The 24,450-nt window shown below is 37.3% G+C and overlaps 1 protein-coding gene across 1 annotated transcript in view; it reads left to right on the forward strand.

The window, feature by feature from the left end:
• Positions 1-272: 272 nt before the first annotated feature.
• The window catches only part of CFAP54 (cilia and flagella associated protein 54), a 123,303-nt gene continuing 99,125 nt past the window's right edge, over positions 273-24,450 (forward strand). The window contains 12 exon segments of the mRNA XM_068401872.1: positions 273-469; positions 4,320-4,425; positions 9,168-9,314; positions 11,407-11,578; positions 13,413-13,471; positions 14,806-14,949; positions 15,380-15,493; positions 15,587-15,688; positions 21,228-21,426; positions 22,478-22,573; positions 23,697-23,809; positions 23,922-24,096. Of these exon segments, the coding sequence (XP_068257973.1) occupies positions 273-469; positions 4,320-4,425; positions 9,168-9,314; positions 11,407-11,578; positions 13,413-13,471; positions 14,806-14,949; positions 15,380-15,493; positions 15,587-15,688; positions 21,228-21,426; positions 22,478-22,573; positions 23,697-23,809; positions 23,922-24,096 (1,624 nt within the window).

Consider the following 24,450-nt stretch of genomic DNA (forward strand, 5'->3'; position numbering starts at 1 on the left):
TCGTACCCCTCCGGCTGTGGGAGACCCCTCGCTCGCCCTGCGGGGGCTACAACCCGACCCCCGAGCCGCAGACCCCCTCCCCAGGGGATGAAAGCAGATTTCATCCCGCCGCCGCTCCTCCTGGAGCGGGGGGTTCCGCGGGAGCCGCCAGCGCCGCAGCCGGGCCCCAGGGCCCTCCACGGCCGCCGCCTACCCCGGGCGCCCCGCGGGGCCGTTGCCCAAGGCCGTTGCCTGGCGACGCCGCCGCGTTCACGCCGCGGCCGGGCCGGAGCATGGCGGAACCCGCCGGGCCGCCGCTCCCCGCCTCGCTGCCGCGGCCCCCGCCGGCTGCTTTCTTCGGGGCCGTGGCGCCGGGCAACCCGGTGGTAGACAGCTTCGAGGCCGAGCTGCGGGACGTCCTGGGCTTCCTGCGGCGGCTGGGACGCGCGGGGGAGGCCAAGCCGCAGCAGCACGACCTGCACCGCCGCGGGTAGGGGCTGCGCCACCGCCCTCTCGCCGCCCCCGCGTCGCCACCCGCTCCGGGAGCCACTTGCTGATAATGAACACATTCACTGTATCTTCTACACATTCATTGTATCCTCTAGGTGGGAGCTGGGCATGCTGAATCTGATCTGTTTGCAAATATCATGCCAAGTTACCGGTTTTTATGAACAGTGTCTCCAAGCCTTTCTTTACCCTCTGGAATATATTGACCTGAGTAGGCTCTTTTTCAAACTGATATTTTGTGGATGTGACCCATGTCCATACATAACTCAGCTGGCATGAGAACATTTATCGTCCAAAGAATTCTGCAGCGTTCATCATGGAGATGAGAACTAATGCTACATGGTTCTTGATCCCAGAAGTCACTGGTAGTAAAGATCTGTACCGAAACCCCAGGGCATTGAGAACGTTGTGTAACATGAAGCTCCCAGAAGCTCTGCATCCTCCAGCATTCTTCATTTGTATAGGGGCAGTACAGAGGTATAAGACTGGAATTCTGATTGTTAGCATATATTCAGGCAGCTAGCAAAGTCATGGATATTTATTTGTGATTGTGAAATTTCAGGGTTGTTTCTCCCTTGCCTCTCATTGATTCATAACTCAAAATTGGAGCATGTGCTGCTTGCAGAACCAGCCTTAGTCTAGTTGTTCCTAGGAATTTCTGAAGGTAATGGCTATTACAGATGCTTTCCTAAATGCTCTAAAGACTTCTTGCTGTGTCATTTGTCAAGCTACTTTTCCTGGCATGGGTTGAGATCAAAGTGTTCTTGTTATTAGAGGAGCAAGAAAACCAGCTTCCAAATGGCAAGTACGTTCTGTTTAGAAAAGTAAAATTGTCAGCGTCATTCCTCCAATGCTGTCAGCATTTGGTGTTGATAAGTCAACAGTAAGGCCGTAATTTAGGCACTTACAGTGTTCTAATGCAAGAAACAAAAATTACTGAGGACCTGCCCTGTACTGGAATCATGAATGTTTTCAATCGGAAGAAGTAGCAATCAAAAGTGTTTTTCCTTCAACTGAACGAGAAGTTGTTTTAATCCATTTCTCTTGGCAACGCGGCCATAAAAGGATGAGCTTGAACTATTGATTTTATCTCATGTTGTGTGGCTTACCACCCTTATTTAATAAGACCTGTTTTGATCAGTATTAGAGAATCATTTACTACCTGTAGTAAAGACTTTTGGCCCAGAAGTATAGCCACGTGGGCCTTATCCTATGCATACCATTATGAGTTGACTTTAGGGTTTTTTTTTTTATTATTCATAGAGTGGTTGGAAATTAAGAAACTTCACCTCTGAGCTCTGACAGGCCAGTATATTTTTGAGGATTCACTTGCTTAACTTGTTACTCTGGTGTCCTACAGCCTGTTTAAAGGAAAGGCTGATGAGCTGTTTGGGAAGTGTCTCACTCTCCTCCTTTGTCTGTGTCAAAGAAACATTCCTGTGTCATGAACTCACTTGTAGTTAATCATGGCATTGTAGCAGATATAGTTTACCTTAATCTTCCCATTGAAGTTGAAAGTCTAGTCAGATTTGTCACTGCTTTACTAAACTAGTTTATTACAGGTTTGTTACTTGTTTATTACATCTAAGAATCTCATGTGTTAATATGAACATTCAAAACAAAAAATTAAGATGACCTTCACTGGGGACTTTCCAGCTGATCAATCTTAAAGAAGTTTATTAGTCTCACCTTCCAGAGCTTTATCCACAATCATTCTTACTATCAATTACTTTACAGCCTTACAACCTGATAATTACATTTTTTTCCTTCTTTCTCCACCTCCCCCCCCACCCCCCACACACACTTGGTAGTATCCATCAAACCTCTTGGACTCTGAAAGTCTTTTCCTAAACTTCTTCCCTTGATAGTCCAAGGGAACTCTGCTGAGATGCCTGAGAGATTCCTTCACTTTGGAGCCTCTTTGCAGATTTATCCCTATTAACTGGAGTGGGATACTCCTCTCAGTGTAAGAAGTCAGTAGCCACCCAGACTGTTACTTGCTTATGGATGGACCAGGAGGGTCTCATTCCCTCTTTGGAAGGTGCTCTTCATTTGACTGGGCTATGATTTCTTTTAAAAACATAATGCTTTAGAACATTTTATTCAGATTATTGCTTTTGGCCTAGTTTGTGCTGTTACTGCACTTTTCCTTCAGGATACACCTCTAGAATGTCCTACTTATGTCTTTGCTGATTGCTTTCAGGAACTGAGAATTCTGCTGAGATGGTACTTTTAGAAAAAAAGGATTATGATTGTTGTAATTCTTTGATGTAAAGATCATTTTGACATGTTTCTCATACAGCCATCTGTTTCACCTTGAAATGTGAAGGTGGCTCGCAGCTTTCTGTGTGGAAAAAATGATGTTACTTATTGTGCTTTTTTTTTTTTTTTATTGGGAGCCTTCTTATAAGCTGAAATGAAGAGCTGTCTGTGAGACTGTGAGAATGGATTCCAAGTTCCTGAATGTCAGGGAACAGTTTAAGAGTGTGTCTTGCATTCTAGTCTACCATCACTGTCTTAAGAGATTGAAAAGTTCCAGCTACCTCACACCAGTAAGCATAAGGTTTACATGTGAGAATTCAGCTAGACAGTTATTTTCAAACATTAATTCCTCTCTCTTCAGTTGTTCTCCTTCCTCATACATTGCTGTGAATAATTTAGCTGTTGTGGTTTCACAAGGCACTCTTTGCTGAGGTTTCTGTACAAGTGATTTGTTAAGAGAATAAAGGTAAGAGATGCCTGGCACTGTGAACACTGTCAATACTATTAATAATTTGGTAACAGAATTATTTTGAAAAATCCCTGTGCTTATTATTAGTCTGTCTGATCGGTTATTGTTTTCCAGTTGGAACATAGCTTTCTTAAAGATGTCTAGGGTGGGAAAGTCGTACACATAAGAGCTCTAGCCCATCAAACAGCAGTCAGTAGGGACTATAATACTGGTGTGATGTAGTCAGTTCCTCTGTAGAGGAGGCAAACTGCTTAGAGCTGGTTACCGTTTATGGGAGGCTTGCTGGTTCAGCCAAATAAGTAATTTGTTACACAAAGTCATCCTTGGTGACAACTGTGGCTAGAATAACAGGCAGAGGCAACAGAAGAGCATTGCAGCTATTGCCACAAAATCCTTTCTGTTTTAACAAATGTGTCATTTGCTCCTCTCTGAATCCTATCCTTTATGATTTAAAATTCCTGAATATTTACATGAAAAAAGCTAGAGGCTTTCTAATGACTTTATTCTTTCATGATTCATGGTATAGCTCTATACACCATGAGCTCTATAGCTGTATATACCATAGCTCCACATACTCTATAGCTCTGTGGTTTATTCCATGCCTACCAGTTCTCAAGTTTGCTGCTACCTGACATGCATTGTTATTTTGGGATCTCTTTTCCCGCTCTTAGCGTTTGTAGTTTCAAGTCCAATAATTGCTCTGAGCTGTAATACATTGAGTTTCTTTAAAATATCAACTTGTTTCTTCAAAGAGAACCTCTCAAATAGTAGCTGAAAAGTGGGACAGATTTTTCAATTGTGAGCATGTTTGAACAATGCAAGAGGATTAATACTCAGGCATTTTAATAAGAATTTACATAGGAGAAAATTCCTCTTATTTGAAATATGTGATAAAAACTGGTGACGGAAATGAAACCCAGAAATGTCCTTGGCTACGTGTTAAATCCAGTTTTAATGATCACTTGTTTTGAAATGTGTAAAGGTTCAAATAGATTTGGAAGAAAGGAGTTTTCACAATTTGCATTTTTCCTGATTTGTTTACTTGTTATGTCAGGTCTACTGCCAGTTTAATCTGAAACGTTTTCTCCTGTATCTCTTTTAGAGCAAATACTTTGTTTAATATTTGGAACAAATATAAGCCTCGACTGCCAGAGTGGTATTACAATGAAAAACTTCTGAAAGTTGGTGATTCCCTTGCTCAGATCAAAGTAAGTCGTATAAAAAGAGAAAAGGCTCAATCACAGTCTTTTTTCATTATGTTTCTATGCTACTTTAATTTTTAATCATATCTGGAAGCTATTTAGAAAGTAGCAAAAACTTTTACAAAATAATTCCAGTGATAGTTGGTGGTTTGTATCTGTTGCTTATTATTGTAAAATTGCCCCGATTTTTTGTTATATTTTCTATATCTGTATTTTCTATGCACCCATTGCCTTTTTAATGGCAAAACCCCAAACCCCAAACAAATATTTCTTTAATATTTGTTTGATGTTTCAGCACGGCAGAGTACAATATCTGACTGTGCCTGTAGAAACTGCTTAAGTACAAATTGTCAATGATAGAGCAGTCGTGGTTTGTTCCACTGAAATATCAACTCAGTGCTCAGTTAACCAAACGTGAGTGTAAAGAATTGTCAGGAGAGGAACAGAGAACAAAAACCAGAGTGCAATTACATATTATGCAACTATATGTATCGATAATGCTCCTGCATCTTGAATTCTGTATGCCCTTCTGGTCTCCTCAAAAAAGGTAAATCACAACTAAAAAAGATTCAGGAGCTAGATTGCTGAAGACTTAGAGAGTATTTGGGGCATGTTTCACTACATGGTAACTCTATTTTTACTCTTACCTAGTCATCTGTTACTGGCTGCTGTTGGAGATGGGATACTGGGCTAGTAACTATTGGTCTGACTCAGTAAGGCTGGTTTTATGTTATATTCTTATATAATATTTGTCCTTTGTGTCTGCTGGGAAAAAAGCCCTCAAAGGTGTGCAACTTGTTACCTCAGTGATATTTATGTCAGAAGATCATGTTGTAAAATCTGAGGCTTTCAAGGGCAATTACTAAAGAACACTCAGAAGCAGCTCAAAGATGTACAGTTGAAAGCTAGTTGCAAGTCATTCCTTTTAGAACTGAAGAAGGGTATGTGGTCCCGAGTGATATAGTTATGAAGCAGAAGTACTGAAGGATTACTGATTTATAGGTTAATTTATTATAAAGGTTCACTACTTGAAAAGTTTCTTGAGAGAATACACTTAAAGTTTGTAGAGAATTAGCATAATTTAGAGTAAGGGACAGCCCCAAAATAGATGCTATCTGCTTAGTGTGATTTTGTGTTCATAATGATCTGTCAGTGGATTTTTCTGCTTTTTGCCATGAACATATTAGAAGATATTTATTTGGTCAATAATACTTTCCTAGCTTACAACTCTGGCTATTTAGTCTGTCTGTGTTATGAGACAGTCAAGTATGCATTTTAACTATGTCCTTCAGTCTTTCAGGCCTATTTCAGACACAGATTTTTGATATTAATCTTCAAAAAAGTTGATTGTAATAGAAAAATTGTATTTACAGCACAAGAGTTAGTGAAAGTCTATATTAGTAGAATTCTTCCATGCTTTTGGAAAGGTTTCTGTAACTTCTACTTAATTGTTGAACATAATGGGAATAAAAAATTAGGTTAAACCAAGTTTGTATTTTTTTTCAGAATGGGAGTATTAAATTTTAATTCCCCTCCACGCTGGAAAGAAAAAGAGATAACTGACAGTGTGTTTAAATTGAAAATAATTTTTAAGAACAGTCTATTGACTTCTGCACTAGGAAAGCAGTTAAATGCCAGTTGTTACCTGTATTCACCCTTTTTCATTCTCTGCAGCATATGACACTATTAGATTCCCTCTTTTCCCCTAGAAAAGAAGAGGGTATAATTGTAAATGTGCCAAGATAGTCTGAGGGGCCATCTTTTGGAGGAACACATCCAGTGAAACTGTTGTTCCACTATTATGTCGTTTGCTTATGGAATCAGCAAGGATAAAAATGCTATTTATGCTATTTATGGAAAGCGTATATATGTGGCTATTAGGTGAACTTTTCTGCAGACCATGGCAAAGGTATGAGTCTCATGCAGATGTTACGAAGTCTTATATATCCTTTCCTGCATCTGCCTTAAAGAGTTCTGCAAAAGTGGCCTGCCTCCTAAATACGAACAGCAAGCTGAAGCTGAACTTCAGCTCCACTCAGCTCTCACTGGTAGGATGAAGAAGGCATATAGAAGAGTCCATAACTGTGGAGCCATTATAACTGAAGGTATAGGCTCGTGTTGTAGGTTTAGGAATACTCACAGAAATTCTTAAGGAAGCTTGAATCACTGCAGTTGTTAATAGCCCCTTCATTGCCTAGGCAATTCCATTCATGTTTTCTCCACGTTCATGTTTTCCTCGTTTTCATAGCTTCTGGGCCCTAGGAATTGCTTGGAATATTACATGAAGCTTTTCGTGCTTGGGAACTGCTGCTCTCACAGCGTACTCAGTAAGGTTATTTCAAACACATCAAACCCTGCTCTCTGTACTTTACATTGGCTTCCCATAGCACAACTCAAATGTAGCAATTTGTCCTTATGTTCAAGGTGCTTAATGACCTGGCCCTAGATTGCCTAAAAATAATCTAGAATTCTGACTAAAGACTTCTGCTTGCAACTTCAATCCTCTAGTGTAATGTGGTTTTATACAGTAAAGGTAAAGTTATCAATGTCATTGAAAAAGCTGTTTTGCTGGCCAGCCTAAAACTTTGAAATGAACTCTCTTTGGAACCCCATTTTTAAGTGCATTTCTTTGACTTTACAAACTTAGTTTTCATTCTATATTTTTTTTCCCTGGAGAAGAAAAGAAAGAAAAACCATGAGATGAATGTTAGTTACAAATTTTAATGCATTACTGGAAAGATGAATGTGGTGTAACACTAAGTTCTGTGATAGGTGGGGTAGAGCCTACTCCATAAGTACCCCTCTTGACTCCTAGTTGAAAACTACTGGTGATTACTTTACATTTTAATCTGCCTTTATGTTATATAATACTTAATGATATGCTGTCTTTAAAAATGAATTATTGAATATGAGTAGTTAATGGGTAAGCACCAACTTAACTTTGTGTCCTCCTGCTATTTTTTAAATGCCTTCTCACTTTAGATTCCTTTTTATTATACATCTGCTATGTAACCTTTAGGACACACCTAAATTCACTAAGTCATTGTCACGGTTTAAAGCTGGGCTGGCGATTAAACCTGCGGCAGATGCCCTCTGTTATCCCCCCACCTCCCCCCAGAGGGAAAGGGAAAGGGAAAAGGGAGAGAGACTGTATACAGATTGATCTCCTCGTTCTCTCTTTCCCCCCTTCCCACTACTGCACTTGACTAGTCTTTTTCCTTGGTTTCTCTGAAGAATAAGTACAGCAAGAGCCTTTCTGCACAACATCCCTACCGGTGCCTCAGTGATAACTACAAACTTCGAGCGTTATCAGTCCTGGAAGCAGACACTGTCTGCAAAAACATGCAGTTAGTTTCAGAAAGTGCAGTTACTTAGAGGAGACTTAGCTGAAAGTAAAAATCACTGAAAGGAAAATCGGCCTGGTTTAGGCCAAACCAGGACAGTCATATATCTGGAAATTAGTTAGGCCATTAGTCATCATACTGATCAGTACTGACTCATTTTTTCCCCTCCCTCTCTGCCTGTTATCTCTGATCATATACATATGTTTTAAACTGTTTGAGAGACAAATTACCTTTTTGTTATATGTCAGTAACTAGCTTAATGGTATTCGGATCCATGACTTTGGACTCTCAAGAGTTATCACAGCCTGAATATATGTATTAGATTACACAAGTGACCGACTACTCATAGCTGTCCATGGAAAGTAAAAGTTTCTGTACATGGCTGCTGTTTTCACACAGCAAAGAGGACAATAGGGCCCTGTGAGTTAGACTTCTCAGATGATTAAAAATTCAGGGTGTTACCATGATGGTAGGAATTCATATTGAAAAAAGTGAGTGCAAGGAAATGCTTTTGAATTTTCTGTGATTAAACATTAAAGGATCATTTTTACGAATACGAATTAGATAGTTTTTTCCCCAGAGTTTATCATGACTGGTGTGTGCGTGTGCTAGAGTTAGTGAAGTCGGTAGCGAAACCTCTAAATAATCTTTGCTGCAGGAAGTGGTGGAGGTGATTCAGTAAATGGCACTTCCACATCTGAGTCAGAGCTGAACCATAGTCTCAGCATGATGTTAGAGTGGTTCAACATGCTGCTGGGGAGCTGTATTTTGAATGAGACATCAAGCTCAACATCCTGTTTGTTAACAGTTCTTAAAGATCCAGTGGCAATTTCTGGTCTATTAATGCTGACTTTCTGGTTATGTGTAAATTCCAGTTGTCACTTGTTTCATTCTTTTTTAGCACATCTTACCCTTCATCTTCTCTTCCTCTCTGCTTTTATTAAAAAAAGGGCTTTGACATCAGGGAGACAGGGGGGAGAGAGAAGTGATGACATCTATACATTGTTTATAAAGTTCTGCTTATGAAGTACTTTTCTCAGAAGTGTAGTATCATTATCATTACCATTGCAAAGCTGCAGAACATCCCAGGAACGCTTTAAGTTTATTACATTAGCCAGGATCATACTTTACAATTGTTCTCTGACATGTCATATTTATGATTAAAATAAACAGAAACTCCCAAACCACAAGCTCTTCTTTTAAGTACTTCAACCTTTCATTTACTGAGTGTTCACATTAGAAATTACATTGCTGAATGTTTGGATGAAACTTTGGTGTTTTACTTCCAGCTGCTTTTTCACATTTATACTTATTTAGATAAAGATAATAAAAAATAACACATGTTTTATAGAAATAGAAATGTAATATAAAAACTATAAAAAGAACATATTATTCATTCTTCAGGAATATAAGTTGGCACTTCTACAGTGCTATGGAAGATACCTTCAGCAGTTCAGTTCTGTAAACCTTGATGATATCATGGATGATGTGCATCGATTTAAATCCACCTTTTTTCCAAATGGTTTCAGAGACAAAAAAGCAGCACTTACGGTAGGTTGTTTTTTTGTTGTTGTTGTTGTTTTTTTGTTTGTTTTTGTGTTTTTTTTTCTTTTTTTGGTCAGACGTTCACAGATTCAAAATAAGTAGCCTATTTCACTCTCCACAAATGTACTTCATGTTAATTAATTATTAATATTAACTAATCTTTAATAGTTTGTCGATATAGTTTGTATTGAGATTTAACAGTTGTATGTATGATATGAACATCCAGAGTTGGTGTACATTTTTAAGAGGATATAAGTGCTTATGCTTTTGTGGCATAAGCCAAACACTATCAACTTAATGTTAAAAAGGCAATTTTCTTTGAATGGGTTACTCTGTAACTGTCTACAGCAGTTTTTGCTCTGAAATAGCTGCTATTAACCACTGTCAAAATCAGGATATGGGCAAAATTTGATAACTGTCCTGCAATTGTTGTAGAAATTTCTTTACAGTGTGATCTAAGAACTGGGCAGAGTGCAAGAGAATTAAAACATTCTACTGTAATTTGTACCATAAATGTGCAAAAATACTACATGTAAAAAAAGCTGATGACAGTAAAAAAGCAGCATTGCATTACTATCAATAGCTTATTTGCTCACTGTGAACAAAAGAGGCAGAATGCTGAATAGTTTTGTAAGTGCTCTAAGCCCTGTGAAGAAGCGACCTCAAGAGTATCTTGGTATCCTTTTGTGTTAATTGCTTATTGAGGTGGGGGCTTGCAATTTATAATTTTGTTACCCGTGGAAGAAAGTGTTTCGGTAGGTATAGGGGGAATGCTAAAAACATGTTAGATTTTACCTTAAGCAGTTCTTTGCTGAGAAACTCTATTTTCGGTACACGGTGGATATGTTGAAATAAATCAATGCAAGTTATTCTGTGATCAAGAACAACAAAAGGAAGCCGTAGGCATCTCCTGTGTATTGAGCTAATCAAATTCATATTTCTGTAGTCAGAGTTAGATTGTAAATGGGTGTTTAGTGAGGAGAAAAAAGCAGACAGTTTGCTTAAAATCTAGAAGCAGATGTCGTGATAGAAGAGATACTCTATTTGTATTATTTTTTTGTTTTTCAAACATAGTTCACCTTCCTAGAGAGAATATGATCAAAGACTATCTTAATCCATTTTATTTTGTTTTTTAAAAAAATGCTTTGTAAATAAATTTGAAGTTCCAGAGGTGGTTGCCCCTGTTTGAACCAATCATGGTGCCAGATGTTATCAAGAATCTGTACTAAAATGCCTGTTCTATAACTTGGCCTTTAGACACTGAGATATCTCTAAATTTTCAGATATAGAATCTAGTTTGACAATGATCTCTACAATTGGAAATGGATAATGATAATGTGTTAAATTATTACATTTAAAGGCTTTATATGTAAATTTTTTTGCCAGTTTTCTGCGGCTAGCTTTTGGTTTTGAGTGTAACACTAAGGAAATCATAGAAATGGAGTTCCAGGGCTTGAAACTTCCAGTTTCAGTGAATTAACTGCAAAAAAACCAATATAATTTCAAATATTATCAGGTTAGTAGGCTTCTGAGAGGTTGGTAGGTACTGACTGGCCGTGTCCCACAGCTCATTTTCTCACATGTTGGTTTGTTCAGATGACACTGTGCTCCAGACAAGACTGAGATCACATTATGTTAGGTATTACAAGGAAGAGAAGGAACAAAGTGTCTGTAGAAGAGAAAAGCAACAGATGAGAGTGAGAAATAAGATATCTGTGATACAGATGGAGAAGTGCAGAAAAGTTAAGGCTTGCCTTATTTTACAGAGAAGCCAAGAATTAAAGCCAGATTCTTTGAATATCAGTTTAATGCCTCATTCATCCTTTCTCCCTATGCCCATCTCAGCAGCCCTAGTGCACTAGGTGCAGTTTCATCCCGTGATGCAGTGGAAACTCACTCAGGTTAATGGTACAGCAGCTGTAAAACTTTAGCACTTTCTCCATATTCTAATACTCATTTCGATGTCATGCTGATTTTTTTTTTTGGTACGCTTGATTTTTTCATACTCAACATTTTGTTGTACTTTGCTGATGTGAAACTGACATATACATCTATTGTAACTACATAAATTAATTTTATGTGTTTCCCTATGTTTTAGTTCCATGCTTTGCAAGAGAGAAATATTTGCATTTATCAGATGGTTTGCAGTAGTGACAGAGATCTTCAGAAGCAAGAGTCCCTGCAGACTTGTTTCAATGTCTTGTCCTCATTACGACTCACTATGCAAGTGGCTCTACCTCAGGAGAATTTGTGTTGGCTTATCTACAATGGTACCTTAGGCTTTCTATTTACATTTCTTTGCTAAGCAAACCTGTGGAGGGAAACTATACATATTCTTTAAGGTCAGCCTAAGGGTCATGAATAAATCTCTAGTTAGTCTTCAATCACAGTAGGCTTTTTTGTAATTTTTTTTTTTTCTAAAATAAGGGATTTTTAAATTGAAGTTTCTACACAGTGTGCCTTTTTCAGGTGGACTGTTGTAAAAGTAATATCTTTTTCATCATATCTGTGGTTAGAGTGAACTAATAAAGTGAAATCTAACAGCATAATAAAGGCATTTTTTGAATGAATCTTATTAAAGAAACCCTCAGGATTTTTAATCAACAAAATATTTGTGTTAATGAGTTTGGTTTGGTGGGGTTTTTTTGAAAAGGGGATTGCATATATAAGAGTAAAAATTATTGTCTGACGTAACATCTTTATATTTTTTAAATGATCTTTAAGGCTAGAGTTAATAATAAAACTATTCTAAAAAATACCATATGACATTTAAGAATTTGAATCTCTGTATAGGATTTTAGTGTGTTACTTATAAATGCTTGAATTAGGAAAAAAATTGAGGAAAAATGGAACTTCTGTGAACTAGATACGCAGAGAATGATGTATCAAGATTTTTATTTCAAGAAAAACAACAGTAGTATATTTTTGTTTTGAAAGGCAATGTTATTTAGTCAAAAGTCGAAAGACTGTTATTAATTCATTCTACTGTGGTCAATTGTTGCAATATAAATTGAGGAGTTAATGTGTTTTGAATTTAATTTTGGAAAATTTACTTTCTCCGAGCTATATTTGGTCAAAACTCTTATCCTTTTGTTCTGCTGGGACTGCTGTTGCCCTCAGTCCCTACTTTTGAGGTGTGTTTTTTGTTTGTCTGTTTCTATGGGAGAAGAATTAAAATTAAAATATACTCACTTGCCATTCTTAAGTCCCACTACCAGTGTGTGGATCAGGTCTCTGCACCAAGCCTAGCCACTAATCTAAACTAAACAGAAGTAGTCAATAAGTCAGATTTTCCCCAGTTCCGGAGCATTTTCCTGCTGTTTCTGGCAGTAGATTTTGTGCCTTATTACACATTTGACTGATAAAAAGAAATCTTCCTAATGCTTGCTCCATTCTTGCTTACTGGGGTAACAACACCCTTCTAGCTATGACAGTTGACATTGTGATGCCTCCCGCTGCCACAGGTGTCTTTTTCTGAATATTTCTACAGATGAAAGAATACACTTCCCCCCCCCCCAGAACTGCAATGCCTTTTATACTTCTAGGGATGATTTTTGAAAAGCAATTTCGTGACACAGCCTAAGTTAAGTAAATTTTTGACAGGATTTTATTTGTAAGTCACTTTGATACTCTTGAAAACTCTAGTCACAGTTTTCTTCATTTCACTTATCATACTTAATATCACATAATAGTGGTGTTGTCTGCCAGGACAGTGCCATGACAGACCAAAAGAATCATGTCACGTAAGGTCTGTGAGGAGAGGTAATTTTTTTTTTTAGAGGCTGACATCTGGGGATAAAAATAAGATTTTTCTCTCTATTAGTTACTTAATAAAAATCTGATATAGTAAATTTTTAAGATGTAATTCTCTTCTTATACTGCTTCATTGTGTAGCTATTTTTGAAGCTAATATTGCTCAAGAATTTAATGGCTTCATCTTCTCTATTTTAAAAGTAGTTATAGAAAAATCATTAGTTTATTTTTCAGCCTCTGGAAATAACAACTCAGATATTAAGAAAAAGTTTCAGTTGTTTAGCATAACAAATTTCATGTAGGATTATAGAACTTAACCTGTTTTTTATTTATTTTAATTTATTTTTGCAGGTACTCTTCATATTTACACCATATGCAGACATTTGATGATGTTAGGTCAGTCTGCTAAGGTATGGCAAAATAAATAGAAACATTTAAAAAATTCACAGAAGATTGGAAAATGCACCTGTATTTTGCATAACACTGTACCCTGACTTTTCTATTTCATTGTCATTGCCAATAGTAGCACTTTGTCACAAGGGAATAAAATGTCTAGATTGCAAAATGGCCGATTTCTTCATGACTCTGCTCCTTTCTCAGTTGTGGAATGGAGCCCAGCATAATGTCTTGCTGGTCTTTGAGATGGGATATGTTAGTCTGCTTCAGAGGGTTCTAGATGCTTTTTCTTGGACGACTGTATCAGGTCCCAACAATTGGTCTTTTGTTTCTTAACATGTGGAAATGTACTGACACCTGGTGGCTAAGTTTTTAGTTGTAAGTACTTGCTAAAAATGATCTGTCCTTTTCTCCCTGCCCTTTTCTTTTTAACTATGAATGTAATTTTTGTTTGTCTTAGCTTTACTTTTTTTGTGCTAGAACTTGGACAGAGTCTGACTCAGCCTTAATCCAGTATATTTTCTTATCTGTTGGTTATATTAATCTTTCATTGAGCAGGAAAGGTTTTTTGCTCTTTGAACGTCTTTTATTGAAATCAGAAGTGATTTAGCACCTCCTTTAATGTATTCAGGCTTTTACTATACAGGAAACAGAGGAACTGATCGTAGGTATTTCAGATTCTTTAAATTCAGACAAAGAGAAAAATCTGTATATTGACTTAAATTAGGACTAAGGATGTGCATATTTTGTGTAGCTCAGGGAACAGCTGACCCAAAGAAAATACAAGGGGAAGATATTGTTCAATCAATTTAGTAGGACTGATTCTTAAAGTCAGACTGCTGCAATGACTCTGTTGGGCCTAAAATTAAGAGCCGGTCGTGTGGTTCCATGGTTGTAAATTAATCTAAGCACAGGCTGTCACTGAAGAAGGCAGACTCCGTTGCATCCCAAATAAACTTGCTGATCTAGTTGAAAACTAACTTAGAAAAAAATGATGACTAGAGCTGACACAAAGGAGAGGGAGAACTCTCAAGATAAGAGCAGATGAGAGAGAAGGGCAGCACCTCTGGCTGGTGGCAAGGCTATAGTGAACTGGAGTGCTTAAGGTAGCTTGGAGACTAAAATATAATGCTTGACTACAGTTTCAGATGGGGAAAAAACCAATAATATGGAGGAGGAATGCTCTGTAGTCAATAAAACATGTTAAAAATTTATACAGTATCTGTCATTTTTTTTTTTCCTCTTTTGTTTTGTCCTGCCAGGTGAAGATAAATCTTTGTATGTGTCCTTTAGTATAATTATATAGTTTAAAATGCATTCAGTTTGAAACTGAATTTCTTCAATACAGGTCCTGGAATACTTACTGTGGGCCAGTATATGTATGGAATCATCCATTCCGCTCTTATCCGTACATTATTTGACATGGAGAGCCACCCTCTATACTGCAGTTTCTCAGTGTTATTTTGATTGTCAAGCCGGCATTCATGGAGAGGTATGCTAATTTACTATATGTGGCATTTCAGATGCAATCAAATGGGAAATAAATATTTATTTAAATATTCCTGCTTATTATCAGCTCGTATGTATTTAGAGTTAATTTAACTGCGAAGTGGAGGTGTGTTTCCACATCTAAATGAGTGATCAATTCAAAGTTAAATGCAATAGTACTTTGTAATATATTCATAGTCATAGGCTTCTAGCATTAAGTAGTGGCCAGCCCCCATGCATACATACAAAAGGTATTTTGCAAAGATTTTATTTTCCTTTTCAATTATTGCTCATGACCTGGCTTTCATTGCAGCTCTTTGCAGTTGTCTGAATTCAAGACTGATATGATTCTAAAATTAAATACCATAATACAGAATATGAAAACAGAGTGATTTTTTTTGTGTGGGTTTTTTTTTTTTTAATACTTTGGACAGATATTTGCTCGCCGTGGTCTGATTAAAATTGATGAACTGAAGCAATTAGAAAATATCAGTTCTTCGCTGGAAAATTCAGAGACAAAACAGATTTTTAGAGAGGCCACTCTAAAGGTATAATTCTGCAATTCATTATAAACAGGTAGAGCAGTTACAATTTCTACGAACAGAACACATAACAGTTATTTACTTTTTTCTTTGTGTCAGATGTCAGTAATGATTTTCAAGAGAGCAGTATATGAATCCAGAAGAAAGCCAAAAAGCTACTTTCGACCTAAGTTAAGAGCTAGTCTGAAAGTAGCACAAAATGTAAGTCTAACATTTGTATAATCCTTCTCTTTGTTTACTATTTGCATATGGTCAATATGTGATATAATTCTGCTTAATACACATGGTGCTATTAACAAGGAGAAAGTTTTACTCTTTCAGTGTCATAGTTAACACAATTTATTATTAAAACTCAAAACAAACTTGAAAGGAGGGAAGATATAGTAATTACTACTTTAGAAAATACTGATTTTTGTAGCATTTTTTTCCTTGAGCAATTATGTTAGCAATAAAAATATGAGAAATCTTGTTCAAATTCATACCAAGTGTATGGGAGTCCTGAGTCTGCCCTGCTGTGTTAAATTACTGTGAAGATAAAGGGGTACTTTGAAAAAAAGCTACCATGTTTTTAAATTTTTTTGTATTTACATTAGGGAACTTAAGTCTCGAGAGATTGTTTTTGAAGGCCACTTACTTTTCTGCAAGATACCATGAATTAGAGAAAGGCATCCAGGTTACAAAGTAGACTTTTAAGGAAGTAATGAATTTAATCAAATTTCACTCTTACCTTGTGTTCTTTACAGCCAGTGTCAAAAAGGAGTGATCCATTGGGATAAGAATTATAAATAATCAAAGAAAATGCTTTTTTGTGTGAGTGCATTGTCCCTTTTTTGGTCAGCATGCAGACTTTAATATATGAAACTTTAGCAGTTAAGTTTATCTTTATGCCATTATGCTACTATGTGGATTCATAACAGTTATGAATCTTACTTAGATTATATCATCATTTTTGTTCATAGGTCGATAGGTCTTTTGAATTCAAGACCCTTCCTAGATGAAGGACTGCACAGATAGAATAGAAAATTCTCATTTTGATTTCACTGTGCCAAAGAGGATGCTTCTATCTGAGTGGTTATTCCCTTTGTGATGGACAGATGGATGTTCTGCTTTCCTACTCTTTGCAACTGTGTTCTAAATAAGCTTAATTCCTGCAGTATTCCATAGGAAGCTGTCAGAGAGGAGCTACTGAAAGTACTAATCAGCAAGCTCCCCAAACCACAGTCTTTTACTGAGTAATATTGCCGGCTCAGTGGGATGCTTTGCACCCATGTAAACAAAAGATCATGATCTCTTTGCACTGTGACACCCTCTTGTGATAAAAAGCATTATTTTGTGGAATGTTGTTAGCTGATGGTGATATAAATACAGATAGCTTGGTTTTATGGACTAAATTATTTTATTTTGCAAATACTGCATTATGAAGAATTACTGTTACTGCAGTACCATAGGAGTAAAGAGGTTGGTGGCATGGGCCTTCTGGAAGTCATTTAGTCCAGCTTCTGACTTGAAGCATGATTTTGCCAGTGATAGATCAAATCAACTGTGGCTTTGTCTTCGAAACCTTCAATGAAGGAGATTCCCTAGTCAATCTAGATAACCTCTTCCAGTACTGCCCTGCCCTCTTAATTAACATACTTTTGCTAATGTCCAATCTGCAAGTCATCCCTGGTGCTTTCAGAGTCATCTGAACTGAAGTCATCTAGTCCATTACTCCTTGTTATACTATCTGTTTCTATTGAGAAGAGTTTGGCTTCTTTACTTTTCTAAGTCATCTTCAAGTAGTTGTGGGCAGCTATTATGTCACCCATTAGCCTCCTCTTTGCCAGACTAACTAAGGCTTCCTCAGCCTATTCTTTTGCATTTTATGCCCCTAATCATCTTGGTAGACCTCCATGGGACACTGTCCTGTTTCTTAGCATCCTTCTTACACAGAGGAGCCCAAAAATGGACGTTGTATGTTAGGTAGAGCCTCATGAGTTCCAAGTAAGGGAAGAAAATAACCTCTTAATGTGCTGTACACTTCTCCCAGTGTAACCCAGTCTTCATTTTGCCTTCTTTGTGACAAGAGGACACTGCTGGCTCAAGTTTGACAACTAGGTCTTTTGCTACTCTGAAAGTTGGTTTCCAGTCCGTACAGACGCATTCCTCCACAGATGCAGAGCTTGGCACTTCTCCTAGTAGAATGACTTCTTCAAGTTTCTCAAGGTCTCCTTGGACTGAAATTCCATCATCCTTTAATTCTCATGATGTAGATATAGATCCATTACATATGTACCTCATAATATAATGGCAAAATTGAAGAATGTCTTTGCATTTTTTGAAAGACAAAAGGAAAGTGATACTACAAAGTGACATCTTCTTTGCCACAGTTTATCTGATCCTAGAACAGATTCAAACATTACAAGCTGAACAAATAGGTTAAATTTGGATTTTTTTGTTCATAATTATCTAATTTGTTCGTAAATACTTTGGGACGAGCTACATGTGAAAACATGTACTGCACTAGGTACAGTAAAAGCCAAATAATTTGAAATAAGAATGATGTATTTTCTGTCTTAAATAATTGTTTAATACTGATATAATTTTTCTTTAACTATTTCTTTACCATTAGTCTATATTATGTTGGATTTTTTTTAAAGAAAATTAGCTGTATTGGACAGACTTATTGGAAGCAACTGAGATTGCTCATTTGAACTGCTTATGGTTAATAGTAAAATTATAATGAAGTTATAACAATATGTTACAGATGTGATCTGATTGTATTGAACGCTTCTGTTACATAAGTTATTCATCAAAGCTTTGTGAAAGATTATTTGATACTTCAGTTTCAAATCATTGACTTGAGTTGTAATTAGTATTAAACAGCTGTGTGGACAGCACAATGCATCTGTTCCAAAACTCATTTACTGGAAATTTCCCATTATCTGAGATAGGGCCCAAACCCCAACATGTTCAAGTATGTGTAGTTTGCACATAAAAACGTTCAGGTCAACTTTCTCAAGGTCAGGTGATTCTGGAAGACTTAAGTACTTCTGAATGATGATCATCTAGAAGTCTTGCAGAACAGTTAGGACATTAGGAGCTCAGCATGCTTTCAAATAGGGTGTTTGCTCATCAGGCACCCGTCATGTTACTAGGAACCTATGTCTGTCACATAGCAGGAATCTCATATATCTGATCTCCAGAATCTTGAAAAATCTTCAGTAATTGATTTTGTTCTGCAGTGTCTGTTTGACTTTCTGACAAAACTGAATGCCTGAAATTAACAACAAATTGTTAGAAATTACACTGTTCATAACTCCCCCATCAAAAGTTCTTCTTCTAAAATGTGCTGCAACAGTTTTGATTACCTTGTTTAAGAAGGAATCGTATTGAATTTTCATATTTGTTTCTGCATGCCTTTTGTAGTTTTACAAGATTTGTTGAATGAAAGCACTGTTTTAATAATTATTTCAGAATATTTTGTAGGTTTATTAAGTGTCAAGTAAATGCGAAAATATGGGACATTTATTTTCGCCTAATGTTGACTTTCAAAACAATTTCCTTTTTTAATAATAGAACATGTACAATGTACTATAACAGGTAGAACAGTTATATTTAGAGCTCAGCCCAGCATGTTATAGAGCACGTTATGCTTGGACTAGCAAAGAATTAAAGCTCTTCCTTCTTTTCTAGTGTGTATGCAGTGGACTTTGTTTTTGTACTTTGTACCTTGAAAAATGGAAACAAGCTAGTCTAATCTATTCCATTTAAGTTAGCTTTCACTCCAAGGATGGAGACTCCACAACCTCTCTGGGCAACCTTGGCCAGTCCTTGGTCACCTTCAAAGTGAAAAAGTGTTTCCTGATATTTAGAGGGAACCTCAAATGCTTCGGTTTGTGCCCATTGCCTCTGGTCCTGTCACTGAGCACCACTGAAAAGAGCCTGGCTCTGTCTTCTTTGCACCCTCCCTTTAAGTATTTATATACATTGATGAGATCCCTGCTGAGCCTTCTTTTCTCAAGGCTTAACAGTCCCAGCTCTCTCAGCCTTTCCTCAGAGGGGAGATGCTCCAGTTCCTTAAACATCTTTGAGGCCCTTTGTTGGACTCTCTCCAGTATATCCATGTCTCTCACTGGGGAGCCTAGAACTGGACACATTACTCCAGGTACAGCCTCACCAGTAGAGAGAAGGGATCCCCTCCCTTGACCTGCTAGCAATACTTTGTCTAATGCAGCCCAGAGTACTGTCAGCCTTCTTTGCTGCAAGGACACATTGCTGTCTCATGTTGAATTTAGTGTCCCCCAGGATCCCCAAGTCTTTTTCTGCCAAGCTGCTTTCCAGCTGGGTGGCCTGCCAGCATGTACTGGTGCATGGGTTTGTTCCTTCCCAGGTGCAGGAACTTTGCACATCTCCTTGTTGAACATCATGAGGTTCCTATCAACCTGTCGAGATCCCTCTGGATGGCAGCACGACCCTCTGGCATATCAGCCACTCCTCCCCGTTTTGAGTCATGTGCAAACTTGCTGAGGGTTATGGAAGACACTGTCAAAGGCCTTACTGAAGTTTAGGTAGACATTATCCATTGCTCTCCCCTTGTCTACAAGGCAAGTCATTTCAACACAGAAATTTAACAAGTTGGTTAAGCATGGCTTCCCCTTTGTGAATCCATGCTGACCACTCTGGATGGTTTTGTTGTCCTTCAGGTGCCTGAAAATAGGTTCCAGGATTAGCTGCTCCATCAGTGTCCAATATTAACTATCTTTTGGTTTTTACTTTTACTATACTCCTAGCAGAAATAGTTCCTCTTTCTTTGAAAAAGACAGATAATTATAGTATTGATGAGGCTCAGACATTATACAATTTATTTGAAAACAAAAATAACCCATTAGCTTTAATACTCTAAAGGCTGTCAGATATTGAACAGATCAGGTTTTTTTTTTCATCAGGTACACATCTGAGCTTGTCTGTAAGTATTAATTTGGAAGCTAAAGGACGTGGATCCAGCAAAGCGAGAAGGAAATTCCCAGATTTTTGTGTAATTAAATGTGCCTAGAAACTGATCTAAAGTTTTTATTTGGGAAAGTGCCAAGTAAATAGAACTGAAATGTTGATGGATTATGAGCAACATTTTGAAGTACTGTATCTCTGATTTACTTTATGTCTGGTAGTAGTTTGGTAACCATGTAAGAAGAACATTGAAATAAAATTTTAAAATATTTTCTTATATAGACCTCTGAATTTTTAGCTGTCAATAGTACAAATATATTTGTGTGTTCTGCCTTGTATTTTTATGTTATGCTGTTTGAAATGTGCAAGTGAGAGAATATAATAGTGTTTTGCTTTCACTGCAGTGCTGAGCATCCTAATCTTTCTCTGATTTTTCTGCAGAGTGTGCAGAACTTAGCTCCTTATGGTCAAGTCTGTCATTATAAGGAGACACGTGGGTGGCTTTAAACTAGATGGCCTTAATACTCTTACTCATAATTTCTATTGTATTGTTTTCTAAGTAAAATGCCATGCAGCAGTGCATGTGATTGCTATGAAATTATGGCACTTCTTAAGTACTGTACCCACTTAGCATGAGGCTTTGCTATGCCTTTGAAGCATGAAATTCATAACAACAACATATTTTACAGTATATTATTTTCTGTTTTAAACATGCACTTACTTTCTGAAGGAGAACTATTCTGAAAGAAATCTTGCTCTTTTGTAGCTCGGTTTAGATATTAGAAGGCTTACGTTACCTTTTTTTACTTAGTTGCCATGGCCTCGCAGTACTACTGAACGGCTGCTGACAGAAATGTTTGATGGTGCTGCAGCTCAGTTCCTTGCCATCCTGGAAGCTCTGTCTGATAGTAGCAGGCGTGTGTTGCGCCCTGCTCCGCCTGTTCCTGATGAAATTGAAATTCATGATGTTATTTCAGAGCTATTTGTTGCAGGCCTGGAAATCCTCTCAGGTAACAGCATAAAGAAGCAAAATAGGGTGTTAGTGAGGAGCCCAGACCTCCATTTTATTATATTTTTCTCTGCTGTAAAAGAACGACCTTGCCTGAAGGCATATATATAATTTATAAAGATAGCACCTGTAAAAGCAGCCAATCTTTCTTATCTTCATAAAATTTAAGATAAAAATCTGGGCTGGTCTCTGTGGTCTATTGTAGCAGTAAAAATCTACAGTAATTTACCTATATCTTTTCTGCATAGGATGGAGATGACTTTCTTCATAGCAGCCCATACGGTGCTGTGCCTTGTGTTTGTGACTAAAACAGTGTTGATAACACACCAGTGTTTTGGCTGTTGCTGAGCAGTGCTTGCACAGCATCAAGGCTGTCTCTCAACCCTCCTCCCCCTGGAGGCCAGTAGGCTGGGGGTGGGCAAGAGATTGGGAGAGGACATAGCTGGGACAGCCGACCTGAACTCACCCAACAGCTATTCCGTACCATGTGACATCATGTTCAGCAATAAAACCTGTGGCTAAGGGAAAGGATGGGAGCATATTAGTGGTTATGGCGTTTGTCTTCCCAAGAAACTGCTACGCATCCCGAGGCCCTGCTTGCCAGGAAGTGACTGGATATCTGCCCGTCTATGGGAAATAGTGAACAAATTCCTTTTTTTGCTTTGCTTGCACGCAAAGCTTTTTCTTTTCTTATTAAGCTGTCTTTATCTCAACCCATGAGCTTTTCCATTTTATTTTCTCCCTCTGTCCTGTTGAGGAGGGCGAGTGAGTAAGCAGCTGGATGGGACTCTGGAAGCCAGGCAAGAGCAACCCAGCATCGTGTTTCATATCTTTTTTTCCAAAAAAATCTCTGAAAGTTATATTTAAAAGCTTGAGAAAAACACTGGACTTGATGATTCCTTCCAAAGCTTTTTTTGCTACGCTCTGGACTGAATATAGCCAAAGGTTAAATACAATACAGAATAATATTTTCTTACTATGAGTACTGGATAATTAGAATATAACAAGTCAAATACAGTATAAACTGATTTAATGAATTGTTTATATTAAAGGTGGAATGAGCAGTACTGGTATTCAAGGAAGCCATTGCACTGATCATTTTGGTATAATTAATGCATCATCAACCCTTCTGCAGTTGATACTAACAGGTAAACTAGCTTTGAATTTTCAAAGGATTCTGTACCCAGTGATGCAAATGCTTGGTGAGCAGAACTCATTTTCATGTTAGTAGCAGTTCTATGCATAAAGGAACTGCAAAATGCTGCCCTCCTTGAGTAAGACATGCTTGTTTATATATATAATGTTAAGGCATTCAAAACGTATTATATACAGATATCATTATGATTTTCTTAGCACAAATATTATTTAAATATCATATAGTAATACATGGACATTGTGATCACATACTGTTCAGCATAGCAGTTTATCTAGATATGTTAATGTCCCTAAACAATCATTCAGAGGCCAAATTCAGTAATTGTGTCCTGGTGCATTCTTATGGAAGAGAAGTGGGATATAGTAATGACAGGACTGTCATAAGCTTGTTGAGATCCTTGGACCAATCATTGTGCTGCTTCGGAAGACAACAGCTGTCTATTACTAAGTTAATATTGCTAGTATCTTTTAGACGAGTAACCACATGCCCAGGTGATATGACAGTGATTGTGGCATATTCTTAGAACTGCAGAACACTGCTGAATATATTAGCTAAGACACTTGCTTAGAGTTCGAAGGATCAGGAAATCCCTTTTCTGCCTTAGTATGGTTTGGATAAACTTGAAGTATGAGAAAATAGACTCCCTATGTGTACATGCACATTCTCTGATACAGTAATGAGAAATGTTCACCTATCTATCTTGCAAGAAATTATTCATGTTTCTATGCATTTTTTTTTTACTAAATTTCTGGGAAGAAGGGTCATTATGGGGTGATACCCAGATTTAAGCTCTTTCCGCAACAGAAAGGACTATGTCCTTGATATCCTCTACACAGGGATGTTGATATCAATAATACTACAGCCTCTCTGCAATGTAACAGGACATTGCAGATACATCATTAAAGTAGTGCAGAAGCTTAGATATTACAGCAAAATAATAAAGCTATTGTATCTTGTAGAGCTATTAAAAAAATCCTTCAAGATTATGCTGACTGTTCAAAAACACATGTGGAGTTTTATCTTTGTATTTATCAAGACCCAAATTATTGCTTAAATTAAACTTCTGAATATACATAAATAAAACAGACGATAAAATATTTTTGTCATCACTGCAGGAGAAAAGGGGGTGTCCGGAGATGCTGCTGTGAAATTTATAAAATTAGCTTTCAGCTATGAAGAGTGGGACGTGTTTGATTCTGCTATTGAATTTGTTGTTAATTTTCTTCAGGTAATCTGGATGCTATTTAGACATTCTTTATGTAGTCTTTTCCTATGAGAGGCAGAGTATTAAAAGTACATATTTTAAAGACAAATTTCTATTGATTGTTTCTGTCAATTAGGCTCAAGATGACCCAACATGGAAGAAAGCTGGAATGGAACTCAAACTTCTTACACTGATGCAACATTTACTATTTCCAAGAAAATTTAAACGTGGTTTTTCTATTAGTGAAAATAATACCAAAGAAGCTAGGATGCCTCATAGTTCTGAAAAGAAGCAAACATTCAGACATGAGTGTTCAGGTATAGCTGTGTTTGCATTTCAAATATTTTTGTAGCAAGAAATTTTGTTTACTATTTAAAAATTATTTAATATGGTGCATGCAGTATTCCATGACAAAAAATAGCAATTGAGAAATTGCAACCTAGGGAATTTTGTCCAGTTTTCATTTGCCAAAACATGACTTTATATCGTTTCCCTTGAGTGTGACATAGCATGTATGTTTTAACTCATTTTATGTAAAATTTCTTGGCATGGAAGCAAGAAAAACTTGTGAAAGCAACTGTAATTTAATTGTATAACACTCTAAAAACTGCAAATATCTTGAAAACTTTCCATTTGCAAAAACAGCAATGCTCACCTTTCACAGA

This window comes from Nyctibius grandis, chromosome 5, assembly GCF_013368605.1.
Source record: "Nyctibius grandis isolate bNycGra1 chromosome 5, bNycGra1.pri, whole genome shotgun sequence".
Lineage (NCBI taxonomy): Eukaryota > Metazoa > Chordata > Aves > Nyctibiiformes > Nyctibiidae > Nyctibius > Nyctibius grandis.